We start from the raw sequence: 22,502 nt of genomic DNA, 5'->3' as shown, positions 1-22,502 counted from the left end.
TATTCCGAAATCCAAAACTACCAAAAGGCACCAGTACACCGCCAGATCTATCTATGTGCCAAGTTTGGTGAAGAAATAGTGAACGGTTTTAGAGTTCTGCTCCGGAAAAGAGCACAACCACCAATTTCAGGCTAAGTCTAACTTGTTGCCATAGAAACGCCAAAAATATTTTATTCAGAATTCCAAAACTACCTAAAGGCACCAGTACACCGCCAGATCTATCTATGTGCCAAGTTTGGTGAAGAAATAGTGAAAGGTTTTAGAGTTCAGCTCCGGAAAAGAGCACTACCACTAATTTCAGTCTAAGTCGAACTTGTTGCCATGGAAACGCCAAAAATATTTTATTCAGAATTCCAAAACTACCAAAAGGCACCAGTATACCACCAGATCTATCTATGTGCCAAGTTTGGTGAAGAAATATTGAACGGTTTTAGAGTTCTGCTCCGGAAAAGAGCACTACCACTAATTTCAGTCTTAATCGAACTTGTTGCCATTGAAACGCCAAAAATATTTTATTCAGAACTCCAAAACTACCAAAAGGCACCAGGACACATCCAGATCTATGTAAGTGCCAAGTTTGGTGAAGAAATATTGAACGGCTTTAGAGTTCTGCACCGGAAAAGACAAATGTGCACGGATGGACGCACGCACGGACGGAGTCCATTTTAATACCCCCCTGCAAAACGCATTGCAGGGGATAATAAAATGATGGTACAAAAACTGAAAATACCGAATTTTGAGGTTGCATTAAGTATACCAAACCGAAGGCACAGTACCGCAGTTCTACGGTTCTACTAACACTGTAGTATACCGTTTCACCTTTGGGGGAACCCCTCAGTGGTTTATTTGGACAGAGAAAAACTGCACTTGTTCAGTAAAACAATGGGAAAATTGGGAAATTTGTAGTACAAATAGTACAATGCTTTGCCAAAATTTGTACCAGCCCAGGGCTAGCAGGCTTAAGTTCTAACTCTACCCAAAACCTGATGGTATGACTCTTGACACACCAAAGATCTTCATCCGAACGAAACTAGGATTCCAGCCCACAATCAAGGAATGCAACTCATAACCAATTGTAACACTACACAGCAAATTGTGGCAGCTGTATAAGACAATAGTGCTTTACTCACCTTTTGGTAACAAACCAAATAATCCTGAATCCAGGTAAAGTGAAGCAAAACTGATGTCTGTCAGTGAGAATTGTTGAAAATAACTTCTCCAATATCAGTGCACTAGCATTTGTTTGTAATAGAGCTGATTGTTGTTTGTTGTAATAGTTCTTTAATTCAGATGGGCACTTAATCTTTTTTTAAATAATAATTCTTATGGATTACTTATGACCTCTTGCATTTCATATTGAACTTTGGACCCACCTACGAGTAAAACAATCTGACCACTCACCTGTATCTTCATCTGATGAATCATCTGAGTGATAATCTCCCTCAGACTTTTTACTAGACTGGCGTCTTCGTAAAACAACATCCTCGCTACTGCCTGTAGCCACCTTGTCAGTCCGAGCTACATCCTTTGAACCACCAGTGCTTGTCTCTGCATCAGTCCTTGCAACTGTGTCACTAACACTAGAATCATCAAATACATTCACCTCGATATCTTCACAAGTATTCCGATTCTCTTCCTGGACAACCTCATTTAGGTGGTCACAACCATTTTCTCTCACATCTGTTTTGTCTTTAAATATTTTGGTCACAGTTTGGGAATCGCTGCCATTGGGTTCTGCCTTTCCCTGACAATCTACTTCTGAAGATAAAACATTTTCATCGGTCACCTTTTTCCTATTGTCAACACTCACACTTGTATTGTCCCTATCGACATGAATGTTTGCTTCATCACTATTTGACTTTTCTGCATCATTTGCACTTGTGATGTCTGATGGCTTCACTTCATCACTTTCAAAATATGCACTGTCAGCAGTTTCTACTGATGCATTTTTCACCATATCTTCATTCTTCACCATTTCACTCAACTTTGCAATGTGATCTTGTACACGTGAGCTTTCATCACTTGTATCTGTGTCAGTGCGGAGAAAACTAAACATATCAGACACTACTTGTGTATTCGTTCGACCTTGTTCCTGTGACACCAACTTTGGTCTCATTGATACTTCCTCTTCTTCTGAAACGTCATGTATCCCATTCACAATGTTACCATGACAACCAGCATCAGAAAAATCCATTTTCTGTTTGTCGACACTGACATCTTCTATCCCTGATGTGGAAGTTACCTCCCCCTGCTCACCAGATCGGACTGTGGGTGTCGCCACATCACTTTTACAGGCATCAGTGGTGTCACTCTTCCCTCCTTTAATACTGACAGTTTCTGTTTCATGGTTATTCATGGTTCCATTTCCTACTGTAGGATTTGGGGAAACAGTGTTACCTTTCACTGCAAAAGTATTTTCTTGCTTCAGATGACAGATACATTTCCTTACAATCTGAGGCTGGTTTTGTGCTTGAGATTGAAGCAACTTGGTGTCACTAACCGACTTTTTGATGAACTGTGGTGTTGAGACAATGCCTTCATTTTGACCTCTGAGTTCTGAACACCTATTTGGATCACAATTTTCACAATGCTCAACATCCTTGAGAAAGCCAAACAGTTCACTGATACACTTTGTTGATCGGTCAACCATCATGTGTTTTTATTGTTCAGCAATGACTTATTGTATTAGATTTCATCTCTTGTCTCCCTTTAGGCTGATCATGTACTTGGGACACAGAACATTGCTGAAATGACAGGGACAACATGGATGACAGATACTCATATATAAATAGCAGTATCAAAAATAGAAGTTCTTTCAAAATCAATTCTGTGCAATTTTCAGTGATTTCCTTACTGACCTTTCCAGAAAATATTTTTCAAACATAGCATAATATTCTGGATTAATATCTATAGTTTAAAACTGGATAAAAGATACATGATATATGCACAATTACATACACAACATACAACACGAGTCACACAAAACCATTGACATCCACTGTTAACAACATTGTTTAACATGTTTAACCTACAAAATATTTTCAAAACATTGCTTGACAGACATTAATGTCAGAGATCCCTACAAATGAAGCAACACCTTATGATTAAATATAAAACTAGTCAACTTAGAAATTAAACATGTAAAATCATAACAATTATAATAATCACAACATGAAACACTATATACAACTTTGTATACATCATGATAAATCTTCTGGTGTCCCCCGCCGTGATATTGCTGGAATATTGCTAAAAGCGGCGTAAAACTAAACTCAGTCAGTCAGTCAGTCAGTCATGATAAATCTTGGGCTTGGAAACACACTGCACCTGTCAACTATAAAAGTGATTATCCACGAGTTCCACCCCCTTAACAAAGGTAAGCTGCACAGTGTACACATCAACCCCATTCTCGCAGTTGCAAACAACCACACCCAGTCAAAAATTACAATAGTTGCCTACCTAGTACAGAGTGGCATGATTGCTTGCATCAGTGCCACACACCTCTGAGGTTAATCATATATTTTATAAATTTTGGATGTGTACACACTTTCATCTGCTGTGTGTCACATGCTTCAATAAAATCTGATAATAAGGATATACCTACACTGTCTTTATTGATTTATGAGCAATTAACATCAATAGAGTCATAATTTCACAAAATTCTTTGTTTTGTTTGTTTGTAGTTTAACACTCAGCAATATTCCAGCTGTATGTCCACAGTCTGTAAATAATTAGTCTGGACCAGTTAATTCAGTGATCAACAGCATGAGCAATTATCTACGCAATCTGGGACAAGATGACATGTGTCAGCAAACTCATGGTCAGCTAGCCTGACCACCCAATCCCCTTAGTTACCTCTTACAACATACATGCAGGGATTGTTATAGACAATTTTAACCCGGATCTTCAAGAGTAAAAATGCCTTGTTATAAATCAAAACAAGGCTATGATCTGTCTGTTGTATTATGTCCAGAATCGCTGAAAGCTCACATGATGTTGGACAATAACAAGTCCAAATCCTTCACACAGAATTTCTGCAAACGACTCCACTATATAGATACATGCATATAAATATCATAGCTCTACGTAAACATTCATACATGAATGCGTGCGACACGTGTTGTCAGTTAACTTCAATAGGCAAAGGACCACATGAATACCGTTAACGTTTTTTCTACGGTGCTAATTTACAAGCATACATGCCAAAACAACAGCTCTTTTCTGCAGTCTAATAGCTACACTGCTTGTTAAAGAAGGCATGCAGTTGTCACATACGATACTGACAAAATTCATTCGTTGGAATATTTATGTTAGAAAAACGTGAACTATCGTAACTTAGCTTAAGGTAAATGACTAAATAAATGAAGTTACCTGCTCCCTGACCCATTTAGATATCTACACCAGCACACATACAGATATAAATTAACATTGTAAGTCCGTTTGACCTCCTTTCAACGTGACCACTTCCTGGTTTCGGGAGCAGTCATTGTTACGGAATGAACATTGCGTTCTCAATGGTTCATAGGCATGTGGGCTGTTGTTTCGATATTGACCAATCACTGTTTAATCGATACTATTCACTCACACTTTACTAGTGGTCAGTATTTGATATATATTCATATATGCCGGATAGACAAATGGGTACATGGCAAAGGGACAGATCTTTAAATTTCATTGACTGCATATGTTAAAGCTCTCTAGCTGTTGAGACTGAGGACGTTTAAAACAAATTTAAGTGTCTTTTAATAGAAAAAAGCCCGATAGGTTTCGTATGCTCTTGAACACAACATTTGTCATTGTCTTTTTCTAATGAAATGTATTTCATATAATCAAGGACATTTCACCGTAAACTTGCCTTAGTGATGCTCCCGATATCCTTGACGTGGTATGACAGACAGGTAACTCAATGTAGGACAACACTGTGACATGGTTCGAGGCACAGGTAGTGTATGGTGTATATTTCCATAACATTGACATCGGTCCCACCCTGTCATTATATATACCCGACTGCTGTCTTGTGTACAGGCTAACATAACACGTACGACCGTCAGTGTAATGACGTGGTGTATATTTCCATAACATTGACATCGGTCCCACCCTGTCATTATATATACCCGACTGCTGTCTTGTGTACAGGCTAACATAACACGTACGACCGTCAGTGTAATGTTCGTAAAAACGGTGCGTTACCGTGGCGTTGTCACATCCGCGTAGATCCCATAAGAAAACAATATGAGGTATTTCCCTGTTTACTATATAAGGCATTCATACTGGATTTTCAGTTGAGATATTATATATATTTTAAAACTTCACCAACCGTTACATAATTAGGCTCTCATTTTTCCCGGGGTGGTTTTCTTGAGTGTCCCGTACATATAGAAATTGTTACTTCACGTCAAAATAAATCAGTTTTCAACGTCATTGGTATGATGAACCAGGTTAGAAGTATTGAAAACATCCCTTGATGTGACACAACTATATGTATATAAGGGCGTCATAAAATCAATATAAACATATTGGGAGTGTGGTATGTGTGTGGTGTGTGTGGTGCGGGTACATCCAGTATAAGATTCATACATTATACCTATGCATGGAATCGAACGCGGATCTTCATGGTGATCAGTCAACGCTTTAAACGGAGCTATACCACACCATGACATAGGAGGGATAGGGGATGTCACATATATGTGCACACTCGCAATATTCTGCTACTCTTGCCTCTGTTGCCATGTTGGAATTAAAAAACAAAACAACAACAATAAATTATTGTTTGTAATACAGGCATTGACATTGCATTTAACATTTCAAAATAAAATTCAATTTCTGCATGCATACTATTTTTAATTGCCATAAAACAAAGTTATATACCTCCTTCCGTGTGATAATGTTTCTGTGTGATAGCTGTCAGGTAAGTTTATACATACACACGGAACCAAAGCCAGGCCGGTATTTTCCTCATGTTTATATACCCGTGCCTGTGCTATCTGCACGTGTCACGTCCGGGGAACTCTCTACAATTTCATGTTTCAACTTTCCTGATTTGTTGTGTTTACATTTAAAACACAGACCACATTTAGCAAACTCAGAGGACAATGTCCGATAATGGTGTGAAATATAAGGTCACTTGTACTTATTCATTTTCACATGTGCACACACATTTTGCACACACGACATTTACAAATTAAATGTGTGACGGGAATAAAGGCGACGTTCACTCTTATCTCTCTGACTATAGCCAGCAAATTATTTCACGGACCTAACAATTTAGAAAGGGTATTGATACTTCGTGAAGAAATATCAAGTACGTGTGTAATTAATCTGTTGCTTATCGAGCTCACTTTTAGTCACGACACACTGGCCTAGCAATTAGATAAAGTTAACATAAATGAAATACTGAAGTAGTTCCATTGAACAATGCGCCTACCTTGATCTATACTCCGATCATCACCAAAACTCGATACGGGAGCTAAAATTAAGGAATCTAATTGTTTGAAATACAATTGTTTGCTTACATCACAATCAATGCTTCTTCTTAATTAGCATATTCTGCAATTCAACCTTCCATTTTTTTGGTCAAAAATATAAACATCCGGTAGAAAAAAAATGAAGCCAATGATTACTCCCTGTGGCGGGACATTCAGCGTGTGGAAACAGGAAGTAAGATGAGAAGTTATAAGCACTGAAAAGTTCAATATAACTGTTACGTCAGTAGGAGGTAAAGTAGCCAATTACTTTACAGAGTAGCCCACAGTGAAATGCGACATGTTAAATGCTCGAGACCCCAACCGATTTGTCAGATACCAATTGCCAAGATTGAGTTCTCGCACTAAAGTACTGTCGGAAATGCTAGAAAAATGCTTTTTAGCCTTAATATCTTTATAAAGGTGATAAATGTACTATGTTGTCAATATATCAACTCGCCTATTGTCTACCTAATTTTTATTTCAATCGATTTAACATTCCCATGCATTTAAAGGGCAGTTTACAGGAGAGAATTTGGTACCAAAACAGCAACTTAATATCTTTCAGAGTTCAACAGAAATCTGAAATAGTCTTTACATTTATGCTAATAATACAGGTGGTGTAAAAATATGAATTAACGTCTTTCCTAAACAAATAAATATTCAATGTTTGTGTTACTTTACTTAATTATCGTTTCTTTATTGAAGAAATATTATTATAAATGTTAAGTCTTGATAAATAAGTTTCCCGTCATGCATGCACATCTTTATCACAGCGTCCACTATGGCCAACGATTTGCAGTCGATTGTTGCAAAGGTTTATAGTTTTTTCTGCTTAAAAAAGACAGAGGTAAACCTTTCATTAGTTTAGAAAGGGTTTATTACAGAACTTGTAGAGCTGTTGGCATGTCTTACCAACAAGTTTACAATATTGTAAACAAATCAGACAAGACAGGGACCGTCTCAAATGCAAAACCGGGACGTAAAACCATCCTTGGCAACTTTGACAAGGGAGTGCTTAGACGGCCGGTCTACAAACTTTATGAGAAGAAAAATATACAGTCTAAAGTAGCTACACCAGTGACTTCGTTAAATCTTTGGCCAATGTTCACAACTAGATTAAACTGACCGAATTACATCCATATGTTTTCAATGAAATATACTGTTGACATGCAAAACATTTCTTAAAACGTTGCACATTTCTACAATCAATCGATAAGATAACACAAGTGATTGGACTCTTTCCAATGTACAGTAATTCGTATGTTTATTTCAAAACAAACACACATACACAAATGATCCCTTACATAACCGATACATACGTACACATATACTATAGAAAACATGCACACATATTCAACATTTTGCAGAAAACATCTATTGAGATGACCCCTCGCCCAAGCGTGTGCTCAGGTGTCAATTTCACCTGTCGATACCGTGGATGCTGATGACGTAACACAGGCAATTAATGTTTGTATCAAATAACGTCCCACTACCCCTTATTTTTCTAAGTTTTTGGTATTTTCATCAGTAAAAACACATTTTAGGGCATGTCTCAAAATTTATTCTCTCGGTCTACATTAGGTAGATGTTTCTTGAAGTGATATTTGTTAAGTTCAGATATCTCGGACAATATATGCACAATCTAGTATATTGAGAAAACTCAAGAGGCTATAATGTGATAATGTACACATTTAAGTTGTTTTCATGATAACATGGTTAAACTTGTTAAATCGATACAAGGATAGAATAAAAATTGATTTATAATCTTGTTGTATCTTAGTAATTTAATTATTTTACCCATAAACTGATTTTTTTAATGTTTATATGATGTTTTAATGTGAAGTTGAAATGATGTACAATTTTTCCATTGGACCAGAGACCAGTCACATTACTGCGAATCTGATGTTCATTTATATATAAGTGTATGAACGACACAATTTTACATTCACATTCACAACTGATTCTTGAAACAGGGACCACTTTCATATTCCTGGGAAAACACCTGGGAATTCCCAAGCATGAATATGGAGGATTACAATTATTAGGAATGGTCCACTACCACAACAGGTAAATCATATATACTGACACTACAGCTTATCTCCACTGTCCAACAAATGAGGTATGGCCATGTGTGCCGGTGGTGACTTCCTTCTTGTCCAGCAGCTGGCAAACCGTTAATCACCACCAACGGTTTCTCTGATCTCTTGTTTGGCTTAGCAGTGAATAGATGATGGAATCCTGATCCGGCCTACAGCTTTAATTCCCACAACTGTTATAGTATTTTTGTACAGAAGGAATGAAATATCCACAATTTTATTTATGTCGCTGAAATCCTGTACTGATTCTATATTTTAAATCTGACACAGTATGTGGCTATAGGGTCACATGGAAATATAATGAGTGATTACTGACATTGGCACTGAAGATACTTAAGCTTGAGGTTAGTTTTGAACTTTGCATGTTGTTATCAGTTGTGCCTCCCAAAATGTGGAACTGTATTTTATTGTTGTAGGTTTGTGACAGGATCAGACTAACATTGACCCCATATCAACATCATTCCTACAGGTTACATTTTCCTGAAATTTTAGTAAAAAAAAAAACAAGATGAGTATTGAGTGGGAAGAGTAGACACAACACTAGACACAACTTAAGACCTCTTGCTGGGCTGCCCCTCTGTACAAGTAAAGAGCGGAGCATATTTATAATCACAGTGTTCCTTGTCATCTTTTACATTTAGGACAAGCAGATCATACAAGAAAACTGGCATGACCAAATGAGTCAGCCGAGGAATTTCAGGGATATGCCTGTGTAGAGATCTTTGTTTGAGTTGGGGGTGGGGGTTGGGGGTTGGGTGGTGTCCATGGTGACATGTAATACTCGTTACCTCACGTATGGTAAAATATTTGTCTCCATTCTCAGTGTGTATGCATATAGGATGCAACAGTTTGTCAACAAAACCCTAAACACATGCTGAAGTGTGTATGGGTAATTCATCCTGCATTATTGAAAACATTTGTTCAAATATTGCATTTATTTCAGAGATGAAACCGCTGAGACAAGACTGGTTAGTGTCTGTGGTATTGACGGTGTTGGTAGTGGCAGTGCTGGTGGAATCTAAACGGAAAGAAATTATTGTGATCGGTGGAGGCATTGCCGGACTTGCAGCTGCTCGAACTATTAAAAACAACAGGACAGCAGACTACCATGTGAGAGTGTTTGAGGCCAGGAGGAACCGCTATGGTGGGCGTGTATGGACAGACAAGAAAGACATACCCCATGCCACTGGTTTGTGTATTTCTTATTTGTATGTCTGTAAGTCATGATCAGTATCATGCTTCATGCTTATGGTTATTGTTACCATGGTTATGTAACTTTGAAAGCTCAACTTACCATCATTATATGACATGTGCCTATTAATGCAGATGCATCCCTGACAGTTCATCTGGCTACGGCCCAGATAGCATTCAGACGTTGGCCCAACGTTGGCAATGGTTTTGCCAACATTGCCAACGTTGGGCCAACGTCCGAATGCTATCTGGGGGGTGGTGGGCCTCGTGGTTAAAGCATTCGCTCATCACTCCAAATACCCGTGTTCTATTCCCCACATGGGTACACTGTGTGAAGCCTATTTCTGGTGTCCCCTGCCATGATATTACTGGAATATTTCTAAAAGCGGCATAAAACTAACTCATTCAGACTTCTTGATTACTTGAATGCTTTAAAGATTCACCCTCAAGAGATACAGGGTGATTTTATGATCTTTCATATGATTTAGTCAGGCTTTTGGGCACGTACAATATGATGGGTTATCTCCCATTTCCCATATCCTCCCTCTTTCCCCTTGCCTCACTCCCTTTTCGTGCTTCTCTTGGCAAAATAACACACTTCAGAAAAAGACAGGAAATTGTCAATGGAAGTGATCACTTATTAGGTTTAAGGTATACCAAATGCCTGATGCAAGGATCTTTGAATTCACAAATATTCAAGAGCCAACTGAAAGAATATTCGTGTAAACACTCTTTAGCTGATATTTTGTTTCAGTCTGTAGCACAGAAGTGTATACTTGAAAACACTGTCAAAGCAACAGGCCTTGAAACCTAGTCTGTCAGGATTTTGTGTTCATAAAATGTCATACTGAACTGTATTTTTGCAACCACACATTAACTGAAATAAGCTAATACATGTAATTAAAAAATATTTGATAATAGATTCAATGATCTTTCCTTTTCTGGAAGCTGAAACAAGGTTATAATTAATTTGAATAAAAATGAAAAATAGTTGATAATAGCTTCCTTGATCTTTTCTTTATTTGAAGCCAAGGTTAGTTGATCATTGAATATTTTGAACAACAGTAATATGGTGGGTGTCCCTGTGCAGGTGTGGAGGCAGATTTAGGAGGTGCCGTCCTCAACTCGGCAGCCAGCAACAACCCGTTGCTCAATCTCACAAAAGATTGGAACTACAAACCACTAAATTGGGACCAATGCAGTTGTTTGTGACCAAACTCAACAAGAGATTTTCAGGAACTGAACTGGTTGAAGCCTTTATTGAGGCCAGAAAGGTATGTTTCTTGCTAAATTATTATTAATAATAGTATGAAATTATACATTTTTGAGACATGGATGGGATGAAAATATTCAGTCCTATTTACTGATGTTCCGATGATCGATTATAATCGAAAATTGATTGGTTACCCTTTCCAGACGCGAGAATCGATTGCAAAATTTCATAATCGATTATCGGTAATAATTTTTACTTAAACAGTAATGAATACCCAACTCAGACCTCAAGACAACTGGCTGTTACCTATAATTATAACTTCTGTCCGTATTATTCACAGAAATCACAATCATATTGTGTCTACTCAAGCCTCGAAATGAAGTGTAGTTGACAGAAAATGGATACATACATATATTTTGTTTTGCTAAATGTCATATTTATTGGAGCTTGCGATCACAACAAACTGTCATGTGTATTTCATCTCATTCCATGCGCATACAACTTCCGCTTACCATGTTCATGAGGGTACGCTTTTCGCTCCAACCGTGATAGCACCAATTTTAACATTATTCTCAACGATCACAAACTGATTACCGCCTCGTCATCCATTTTCTGTCAACTACACTTCATTTCAAGGCGCATTTTAGTCATGTAATGTTTTTATGACATCTGACAAGATCTGTTGTTTGTTGAATGGTCGGTGATGCTGTTGATGGTAAATAATAAACCATAAAAGAACAAAAAATTCTTTTCTTTTGTGTACCTCTACATGTTCAACCATCTGTCTCTGAACTGTACTTGGGTCAATCTCAAAATTTGTGCATATTTATGTTATAAGTCAAAATCAAAAAATAAATTATGGTAACTAATTTATCTCAGTTTATTCTAAACTTTACAGTAACAAAATTGGGGAAACCCTATTTTTATATTTGTTTTGAACCCCCCAAACCACCCAGTTTTACTCAATTTTCATGTGTCACAACTCCAGTGGCCGATGCGCAATTCGATTTTTTTTGTCTTTTTCGTGTTTTCCAAAGGAAATTTTTTAACATATCATAATTAATGATGTTACAGCTACATGCTTGGCATGGTTTGGCCTTTTTTGTACTATCTTCTAATTCTACTTCATGTTTGCAAGCAATGGCAGTGAGGAAACATGAGTCAAACACTGACACAAAAAAAATCATTTTTCTGAATTTTATCGCAAAAAAGGTGTGTACGAAATGATATCCGAGATTTTTGCATGTCCTAACCGTTACGGTGGCGACCGCTGAAACCAATTAATTTTGTGAAGCCAAACAATGCCAAGAACCTTAGACAGTAGGGGAAATCATTTGAATCCATGTGCTCAGTCAACTTTGGGGACCAGTTATTGTTTTAAAACTGATATTATTAGTGTCTGTCACTACCGTTACGGTCACTGCCGTTATCATGGGTTTTGTTACGGTAAGGACAGATTTTGTGACGGCAGTGACATTTTTCTAGTTTAATGTTGTTTGTATCTAAGTTTCAAATGTTTTGGAATCTTATTTAACATAAAAAAATTGTATCAAATTAATAAAATCAATAAGCATATAAGTATGATTTTTTTGTTACGGTAAGGACAGGGAAGTGTAACGGTGACAAAGAAGAAAATGGCTGTGATAAGATTGTTACGGTAGTGACATTACATACTGTCACAATGTCACTGCTGTAACATGCAGTCTTTACCTGTTTTTTACATGACAGGGACATCCATAAGTACAACTTTTGCCTAGATCATATTCTTCAAACATTCTTAAATATCTGATTGAGTAATTTCATCAAATTATCTGTTAAAGTAACCATATAAAACTGGCTATTATTAAAAATGTCACTACTGTTATTGTGTCACTACCGTAACAATTAATTCCAATGTCCATGCCATAACAATATCAGTTTCCTTATTTAATTAAAATTGATTTATCTGTTTATGTCTGGAATTTGTAGTGCAACTGTTTGGTAGTAGCGCTTCAAGTAAGCATAATATAATTCATATTCTCATTTTGAATATTTCGCTACAAATTACTTTACATTTGCAAATCAGAAATGAAAGAACTTTTGTGGCTTGTTGGCCCCTTTTAAGCAATAAATATAAAATTTCAAAACTCATTAGCCATGTTATATTGTAAAACTAGATAGGTTAATATATATGTACATTAAATAAATATCATCTTTGGATTTTTTCTTTCAAAATGATGTTACAAATTTCCTAACGGTAGTGACACAATTTCATGAAATTTCTAATAAAAGGGGTAAAATATGAAAAATGAAACATTGTTAAGCTTGCATAATTTATGTTTTGTATACTCAGAATACTATGAACGTAATCAACAACATTTCAAAGTAAAACAAGAAAACAAAATTTACAATTTTTGCCTACATGAAATATGCACGAATTTTTAGAATGACTCACTTGCTTACCTTCAGGAGTCTGAGACAATAACAAACACATGGCCTTGTGTAATATATTTATTATTTAGAGGGTATTCTTGTAATTTAATTTAACCGATTATTAATCAATGATTGATCGGTTGGGCCAATCCGAACGTAACTGATGATCGATTATGAAATCACAACCAATTCCCACCACTAGTCCTATTTAAGTTTACTCTTATTATGTAAATACATACAATGTATTCTATATATATATAGTGTTCTATGTGCTAGGATTAACTTGACATACTGTATTGTGATATTGAATGTATGTTCTTAATAAGCTTAATAATGTTGCTGGACTATTGCTTAACGCGGCATGAAACTAAACTCACTCAGTCTCACTCATGTTCATCATCAGAGCAAGTGACACAACCGAAACTGTGGTCAAATAGTGGGTTGCATGTGCGAATAAGGATGGCAAAATTATTCCATCTGTAATATGGCTCTGGACCACACAAGCTAGTGATGGATGTATAATGACACGGAATTTCTTGATGCATGTTAACCGTCATGAATTGTCAGAACCTTGCCATGATAAGGATTTCGCTGATTAGGAATCTGTACAAGTAAGCACTGCTCAACCAATCATCAAACTTTTCTTCCAAACCTATTTCTTCCTTTCCAGCGGTATCTGCTAGCAATAGAGAGTGTGAAGGGAGAAGACCGATCTGTGCGGAGTGTTGTCTCTCAGGCTATCGATGACTTGAGGAGTCTTGGAGATGTTGATAAGGAGGTTGTCATTAGCATCATGGAACTCCTGCCTACTTACAACTTCCAAGACTTCTCAGCTGCCCTGTATCAAGCAGATCTCATTGACTTTGGCTTTGACACATTTCTCCTGGATGGCATGGGGGAGTTGACAGACAGGTGAGTCTTGCTTTTACATGTTTCCGTGTGTGTGTGTGTGTGTGTGTGTGTGTGTGTGTGTGTGTGTGTGTGTGTGTGTGTGTGTGTAGATGTGGGTAGAGGTGCCTTGCTTTGACACATTTCTCCTGGTTGACAGACATGTGAATCTTGCTATGATGTTTATTTGGTGGGGTGCGGTATTTGGGAAGTTTGACAGACAGGTGAATCTTGCTATGATGTTTATTTGGTGGGGTGCGGTATTTGGGAAGTTTGACAGACAGGTGAGTCTTTCAATGACAGGAAACGTTTCTCCTGGGTAATAGTGTGAGAGAAGGTTTGAGATAAGCAGTTGTGTTTGGTCCCTGTTGATTGATGAATGAATTTATGCACACTGATACGATCTCAAATAATAGTTGATCTCCATATCTCAAATCCAAACTCAAAATATTACTTTGAACTTCAATGCCATTCCCCTCACATTGGGCCGACACTGAGAGTATGATGTAGTAAGTTGTTGGAGTACCTGTATGTTGCAGACTAGTGAGTGGTGGAGATGGAGAGTCACACCTGTCTATAGAGCTGCGTAATGTTGTGAGACAGCTCAAGGTCGATGACCGCAACAAGGAGGTGATCGTCAGGCTGCGCGATGGCAGCCAAGTCCGTGCTGATGCTGTGGTAGTTGCTGTGCCAGCTGCCGTCATTAGAGACGAGAGTCTGATGTTTGAGCCCATGCTGCCTGGGCCGTACAGGAAGGCATTGAAGGAAATGGGTTGGTGGAAAATTATTTTAAAGACACACCAAAGAATTACTTCTTTGTCTGATTTCGGATGGTGTGGTAGCCGAGTGGTTAAAGCGTTCACTTGTCAAGCTGAAGACCTGGGTTCGATACACATGGATATAATGTGTGTGAAACCCATTATGGTGATATTATGGTGATATTGTTAGAATATTGATTAAAGCCCCTTAAACCTGAACTCCCGTTGTCTGACTAAGTAATCATATGGAATTTGTGTTTTATTTATTATTATTAAAAAGAGAACTCAAACTCTGTTTAATTTATGGGTTTTGTATGCTTGTGACTGTACTTCACCTCTTTGAATCCTTGAGAGAAATTTGTAACAGCAGTTAGTCATTTATGTCTTCTCATAAAGATACATGTTCATCCCTCAATTTTCATGATTAATTCATTGTCTTTAAGTTGCCCATGACAATTCAATGATTGAGTTTGCCTCCAGCAACCTTTGTGTGTAATTCAAGGCAACTATAGGGATTGGTCATACAAGGCAACTATATGGATTGGTCATACAAGGCAACTCTTGGTCATCAGACAGTCAGGATCAGTGAATATTTGCTCATACTATCAGTCACTAGTTGTCATCAATTTTTGAATATTTACAGGTCACCATCAGATAGCTGGCTAAGCTACTGACTGCATTATTAATCAAACAAACATTTATCGATTGCTTGTGTCATATTTAAGATGAACTAGAAGATTTTCTCTGGCATGGAATGATTTATAATTTCAGGGACATCGTATGGCAACAAGCTGATTGTTGAGTTTGACGAGGTGTTCTGGCCGACCGATGTGGGAGTGTTTCTATTGGCCGACCGTGATGCAGAGCAGGGAATGATGCAGAAATGGTTGAACATGCACAAACTTGTAGGTCGACCTGTCCTCGTCAGTATGATTGGCGGTCCTGCATCACTAAAGTTTGAAAATATGACAGATGAAGAAGTGAAAAGTCTGGGTAAGTAATGGGAAATGCATCCACAGGTCAGTCTGCCAGGATACATTCCATGTTGGTACAATTGTATTGTCAGCTTTGCTGGACATACATGACATCTTAAACTGTCTGACCCGTGAAGATCCGACTACACAGTTCGTCCCTGATGCTAAATGTGCTTGTCTTGCAGTGTGTGAAAGCCTCACTACACTGTTCGTCCCTGATGCTAAATGTGCTTGTCTTGCAGTGTGTGAAAGCCTCACTACACTGTTCGTCCCTGATGCTAAATGTGCTTGTCTTGCAGTGTGTGAAAGCCTCACTACACTGTTCGTCCCTGATGCTAAATGTGCTTGTCTTGCAGTGTGTGAAAGCCTCACTACACTGTTCGTCCCTGATGCTAAATGTGCTTGTCTTGCAGTGTGTGAAAGCCTCACTACACTGGTCGTCCCTGATGCTAAATGTGCTTGTCTTGCAGTGTGTGAAAGCCTCACTACACAGGTCGTCCCTGATGCTAAATATGCTTGTCTTGCAGTGTGTGAAAGCCTCACTACACTGTTCGTCCCTGATGCTAAATGTGCTTGTATTCCTGTGTGTGAACATCTGACTACACTGTTCGTCACTGATGCTAAATGTGCTTGTATTGCTGTGTGTGAACATCTGACTACACTGTTCATCCCTGATGCTAAATGTGCTTGTAATGCTGTATGTGAACATCTGACTACACTGTTTGTCCCTGATCCTAAATGTGCTTGTATTGCTGTATGTGAACATCTGACTACACAGTTCATCACTGATGCTAGATGTGCTTGTATTGCTGTGTGTGAACATCTGACTACACTGTTCGTCCCTGATGCTAGATGTGCTTGTATTGCTGTGCGTGAACGTCTCACTACACTGTTCGTGTCTGATGCTAGATGTGCTTGTATTGCTGTGTGTGAACGCCTCACTACACTGTTCGTGTCTGATGCTAGATGTGCTTGTATTGCAGTGTGTGAACATCTCACTACACTGTTCGTGTCTGATACTAGATGTGCTTGTATTGCTGTGTGTGAACGCCTCACTACACTGTTCCTGTCTGATGCTAGATGTGCTTGTATTGCAGTGCGTGAACGTCTCACTACACTGTTCGTGTCTGATGCTAGATGTGCTTGTATTGCAGTGCGTGAACGCCTCACTACACTGTTCGTGTCTGATGCTAAATGTGCTTCTATTGCAGTGTGTGAATGTCTCACTACACTGTTCGTGTCTGATGTTAAATGTGCTTGTAATGCAGTGTGTGAATGTCTCACTACACTGTTCGTGTCTGATGCTAAATGTGCTTGTAATGCAGTGTGTGAATGTCTCACTACACTGTTCGTGTCTGATGTTAAATGTGCTTGTAATGCAGTGTGTGAATGTCTCACTACACTATTTGTGTCTGATGCTAAGTGTGCTTGTATTGCTGTGTGTGAATGTCTCACTACACTGTTCGTGTCTGATGCTAAATGTGCTTGTATTGCAGTGTGTGAATGTCTCACTACACTGTTCGTGTCTGATGCTAAATGTGCTTGTATTGCAGTGCGTGAACGTCTCACTACACTGTTCGTCCCTGATGCTAGATGTGCTTGTATTGCTGTGCATGAATGTCTCACTACACTGTTAGTCCCTGATGCTAAATGTGCTTGTATTGCAGTGTGTGAACGTCTCACTACTCTGTTCGTGTCTGATGCTAAATGTGCTTGTATTGCTGTGCATGAATGTCTCACTACACTGTTAGTCCCTGATGCTAAATGTGCTTGTATTGCAGTGTGTGAACGTCTCACTACTCTGTTCGTGTCTGATGCTAGATGTGCTTGTATTGCAGTGCGTGAACGTCTCACTACACTGTTCGTGTCTGATGCTAAATGTGCTTGTATTGCAGTGTGTGAATGTCTCACTATACTGTTCGTGTCTGATGCTAACTGTGCTTGTATTGCTGTGTGTGAATGCCTCACTACACTGTTAGTCCCTGATGCTAAATGTGCTTGTATTGCAGTGTGTGAATGTCTCACTACACTGTTCGTGTCTAATACTAGATGTGCTTGTATTGCTGTGCGTGAATGTCTCACTACACTGTTCGCTTGCTATGTGCTTGTATTGTAGTAGCGTGTGAACGCCTCACTACACTGTTCGTGTCTGATGCTAAATGTGCTTGTATTGCTGTATGAATGTCTCACTACACTGTTCGTGCGTGAATTGCTAGATGTGCTTGTATTGTCACTACACTGTTCGTGTCTGATGCTAAATGTGCTTGTATTGCAGTGTGTGAATGTCTCACTACACTGTTCGTGTCTGATGTTAAATGTGCTGTAATGCAGTGTGAATGTCTCACTACACTGTTCGTGTCTGATGCTAAATGTGCTTGTAATGCAGTGTGTGATGCTACTGTGCTTGTATTGCTTGTGCGTGTGTGAATGTCTCACTACACTGTTCGCCTCACTACACTGTTCGTGTCTGATGCTAAATGTGCTGATGCTAAACACTGTTCGTCTTGCTATTGCATTGTGTGTGTGAATGTCTCACTACACTGTTCGTGTCTGATGCTAGATGTGCTTGTATTGCAGTCTGAACGCCTCACTACACTGTTCGTGTGCTGATGTAAATGTGCTTCTATTGCAGTGTGTGAATGTCTCACTACACTGTTCGTGTCTGATGTTAAATGTGCTTGTAATGCAGGTGTGTGAATGTCTCACTACACTGTTCGATGCTAAATGTGCTTGTAATGCAGTGTATGAATGTCTCACTACACTGTTCGTGTCTGATGTTAAATGTGCTTGTAATGCAGTGTGTGAATGTCTCACTACACTGTTCGTGTCTGATGCTAAATGTGCTTGTAATGCAGTGTATGAATGTCTCACTACTCTGTTCGTGTCTGATGTTAAATGTGCTTGTAATGCAGTGTGTGAATGTCTCACTACACTGTTCGTGTCTGATGCTAAATGTGCTTGTATTGCTGTGTGTGAATGTCTCACTACACTGTTCGTCTCTGATGCTAAATGTGCTTGTATTGCTGTGTGTGAATGTCTCACTACACTGTTCGTGTCTGATGCTAGATGTGCTTGTATTGCTGTGTGAACGCCTCACTTAACTGTTTGTCCCTGATGCTAGATGTGCTTGTATTGCTGTGTGTGAACGTCTCACTACACTGTTCGTCCCTGATGCTAGATGTGCTTGTATTGCAGTGTGTGAACATCTCACTACACTGTTCGTCCCTGATGCTAGATGTGCTTGTATTGCAGTGTGTGAACATCTGACTACACTGTTCGTCCCTGATGCTAGATGTGCTTGTATTGCTGTGTGTGAACATCTCACTACACTGTTCGTCCCTGATGCTAGATGTGCTTGTATTGCTGTGTGAACGCCTCACTTAACTGTTCGTCCCTTTTGCTAGATGTGCTTGTATTGCTGTGTGAACGCCTCACTACACTGTTCGTCCCTGATGCTAAATGTGGTTGTATTGCTGTGCGTGAACGCCTCACTACCTGTTCGTGTCTGATGCTAAATGTGCTTGTTCTACAGTGAGTGAACGCCTCACTACACTGTTTGTCCCTGATGCTAAATGTGCTTGTATTGCAGTGCGTGAATGCCTCACTACACTTCTCGTGTCTGAGGTTATATGTGCTTGTACTACAGTGAGTGAACGCCTCACTACACTGTTTGTCCCTGATGCTAAATGTGCTTGTATTGCAGTGCGTGAACGCCTCACTACACTGTTCGTGTCTGAGGTTATATGTGCTTGTACTACAGTGAGTGAACGCCTCACTACACTGTTCGTCCCTGATGCTAAATGTGCTTGTATTGCAATGCGTGAACGCCTCACTACACTGTTCATCCCTGATGCTAAATGTGCTTGTATTGCTGTGCGTGAACGTCTCACTACACTGTTTGTCTCTAATGCTAAATGTGCTTGTATTGCAGTTCATGAACGTCTCACTACACTGTTTGTCTCTAATGCTAAATGTGCTTGTATTGCAGTGCGTGAACGTCTCACTACACTGTTTTTCTCTAATGCTAAATGTGCTTGTATTGCAGTGCATGAACGTCTCACTACACTGTTTGTCTCTAATGCTAAATGTGCTTGTATTGCAGTGCGTGAACGTCTCACTACACTGTTTGTCTCTAATGCTAAATGTGCTTGTATTGCAGTGCATGAACGTCTCACTACACTGTTTGTCTCTAATGCCAAATGTGCTTGTATTGCAGTGCGTGAACGTCTCACTACACTGTTTGTCTCTAATGCTAAATGTGCTTGTATTGCAGTGCGTGAACGTCTCACTACACTGTTTGTCTCTAATGCTAAATGTGCTTGTATTGCAGTGCGTGAACGTCTCACTACACTGTTTGGCCCTGATGCTGAGTCAAGGGAGATAGTAAAACTTCTGCGTTCAAGTTGGAAAAGCACAGTGTATTCTGGGCTAGGCAACTCATACCCTAAAGTTGGTAAGTATTGTTATGTGGTCTGCTTGTAATAGAGGTATTGTTCTGATAGTATCCCTTGTGGTGGTTGTATCATATCAGTTGAGTAAATATCTGCATCACGTTTTGGCTTTCCTAGCGTATCAAGTTGTCATGCTATGAAGAAAATGTATCTGGTGGACGAAGTTCTTGAAAGGCATTCAGAAGTTGGATGAACATGAATACATGACATGTTTCTATGAATAACAACTTGGTTTTATTCTTCACACGACGTTTCACCTAATGAAGGAGCAAGAATTAGCGCTGAAACGTCGTGTAAAGAGTGAAAAGAAGTTGTTATCCATGAAAACATGTCATGTATTCATATCTGTGGGGAGCGTTGGGGTAGCCTAATGGTTAAAGCGTTGGCTCGTCACGCCGAAGACCCGGGTTTGAATCCCCACATGGCTACAATGTGTGAAGCCCATTTCTGGTGTCCCCCGCCGTGATGTTGCTGGAATATTGCTAAAAGCGGCGTAAAACCAAACTTAGTCAGTCAGTCAGTCATATCTATGGCCACTGAATTCTGATTTAAACTGTGCTTGGACTGAATAGTTGTTAATTTGGCTTTCTCCAGGCAATGATATCAGCATGTGGAACACATTGTCAGAGCCGCTGTGCCCATATATCTACTTTGCCGGGGAGCACACTATATTCAAAGGAATCGGTACACTCCATGGTGCTTACAACTCAGGCATTAGGGCTGCTGAACAAATAATGTCTGAACTGTGTGAGCAGCGAGCTAGAGAAGAAGAGAGGAGAAGGCAGGAAGAAGAAAGGAAGAGGAAAGAGAAGGAAGAAAAGAAAAAGAAGAAAGAGAAAAAGAAAGATAAAACTAAAAAGAGTGAGAAGAAAGATGAGTTGTAACTAGTTGGAATTTTGATAACATCTGTTATTTTGAAACACATTTGTACAGTTAAAGAATGAAAGAGTGGTGTACGTGCCATGTAGCCCAGACAAATGATTATGATTGTATATTCAGCTCATGAAGAACTAATCAACAGAGATGATATGTAAAACATAGCAGTTTATATGATGATGTATCTGTCAGTATTACCAGAATTACATTGCTTGTAGAGGGGCTTCAGTTGTATCTGCCTAACTTCACAGTAAGTCATGTGACTGATAAGATCAGGCAAGTCTTGGTTGTTTCTTGGTCTACAGTTTATTTGTGACTGAAGAATATTTGGTTACCATGCTTACCCTGAAACAGAAAAAGATGTTTCTAATTATAATTGATTTTGTTAAACAGTTATATCGTGATAATGGGGAAAGTTTAGTGTGTCTTGCAGATTAACTGATATCCTTGCTACTTATCCTATAATTGAATGGACAGTTGTTTGATCAATGTATACAAGTTTGTCCTTTCAGACTTATGTGAGTATGTATGGGTTAAATTACCTATATAAATGATGAGGTAGTTTCCAACCTATATTTCTGGTCCCAACCGACAAAGACTGTTACCCACATGTCTGGGTGTTATCTTAACATTCTGGGGCAGTGGGGTAGCCTAATGGTTGTAGCTTTGGTTTGTCACGTCGAAGAACCAGGTTTGATTCCCATTTCTGGTGTCCCCTGCCGTGATATTGCTAAATGCCGCATTAGACCATACTCACTCACTCACACACCTAAGCATTCCAAATCTTGGGGTCATCACGTGACGACTTGTCAGTAGGTCACCATGACTCTTTGTTTTTTTGGGGGGGTGTCACAGACACATTGAAGGGGGTCATCATCAGCCTGTCATAGTTTTACATTATTTTGATTACTGCCTACCCATGCTGTTCACTGCAAATGATAATGTCAACTATTACGTCAGACCTATTCCAAGAATACATTGTGATATGGCCACTGTGTATCTTTATTGACTATGTATTCAGCGGCATCCCGATTCTTGTTAACACGATATCTCATGAACTGTTGTACCCAATGCCTTCAAGTTTGGTGACAGCCTACATTGGGGGATTACACAGAAACCAGTCCATTTGGGTGACCTTGACCTTATCGTCAAGGTCACAACAACACTTTGAACACTTTT

The 22,502-nt window shown here is 39.0% G+C and overlaps 2 protein-coding genes across 2 annotated transcripts in view; one reads left to right on the top strand and one right to left on the bottom strand.

Annotated features, from left to right (window-relative positions):
• The window catches only part of LOC124281200, a 37,294-nt gene extending 33,898 nt beyond the window's left edge, over window positions 1-3,396 (bottom strand). The window contains 2 exon segments of the mRNA XM_046717220.1: window positions 1,402-2,744; window positions 3,328-3,396. Of these exon segments, the coding sequence (XP_046573176.1) occupies window positions 1,402-2,653 (1,252 nt within the window). The 5' untranslated portion in view covers window positions 2,654-2,744; window positions 3,328-3,396.
• Window positions 3,397-4,855: 1,459 nt separating this feature from the next.
• LOC124281237 (polyamine oxidase 3-like) lies at window positions 4,856-21,382 on the top strand. Its single transcript, XM_046717265.1, is given in 9 exon segments — window positions 4,856-4,942; window positions 9,504-9,749; window positions 10,842-10,916; window positions 10,919-11,025; window positions 14,047-14,288; window positions 14,804-15,036; window positions 15,794-16,015; window positions 20,327-20,449; window positions 21,042-21,382. Coding segments are annotated over 9 exon segments (1,554 nt in total). The 5' UTR covers window positions 4,856-4,926; the 3' UTR covers window positions 21,332-21,382.
• Window positions 21,383-22,502: the final 1,120 nt, after the last annotated feature.

Source organism: Haliotis rubra, unplaced genomic scaffold (genome assembly GCF_003918875.1).
Source record: "Haliotis rubra isolate DU_JTF1 unplaced genomic scaffold, ASM391887v1 Scf280, whole genome shotgun sequence".
Taxonomy (NCBI): domain Eukaryota; kingdom Metazoa; phylum Mollusca; class Gastropoda; order Lepetellida; family Haliotidae; genus Haliotis; species Haliotis rubra.
Note: the sequence above shows the minus strand (reverse complement) of the source record. Positions and strands in the feature narration are given on the sequence as shown.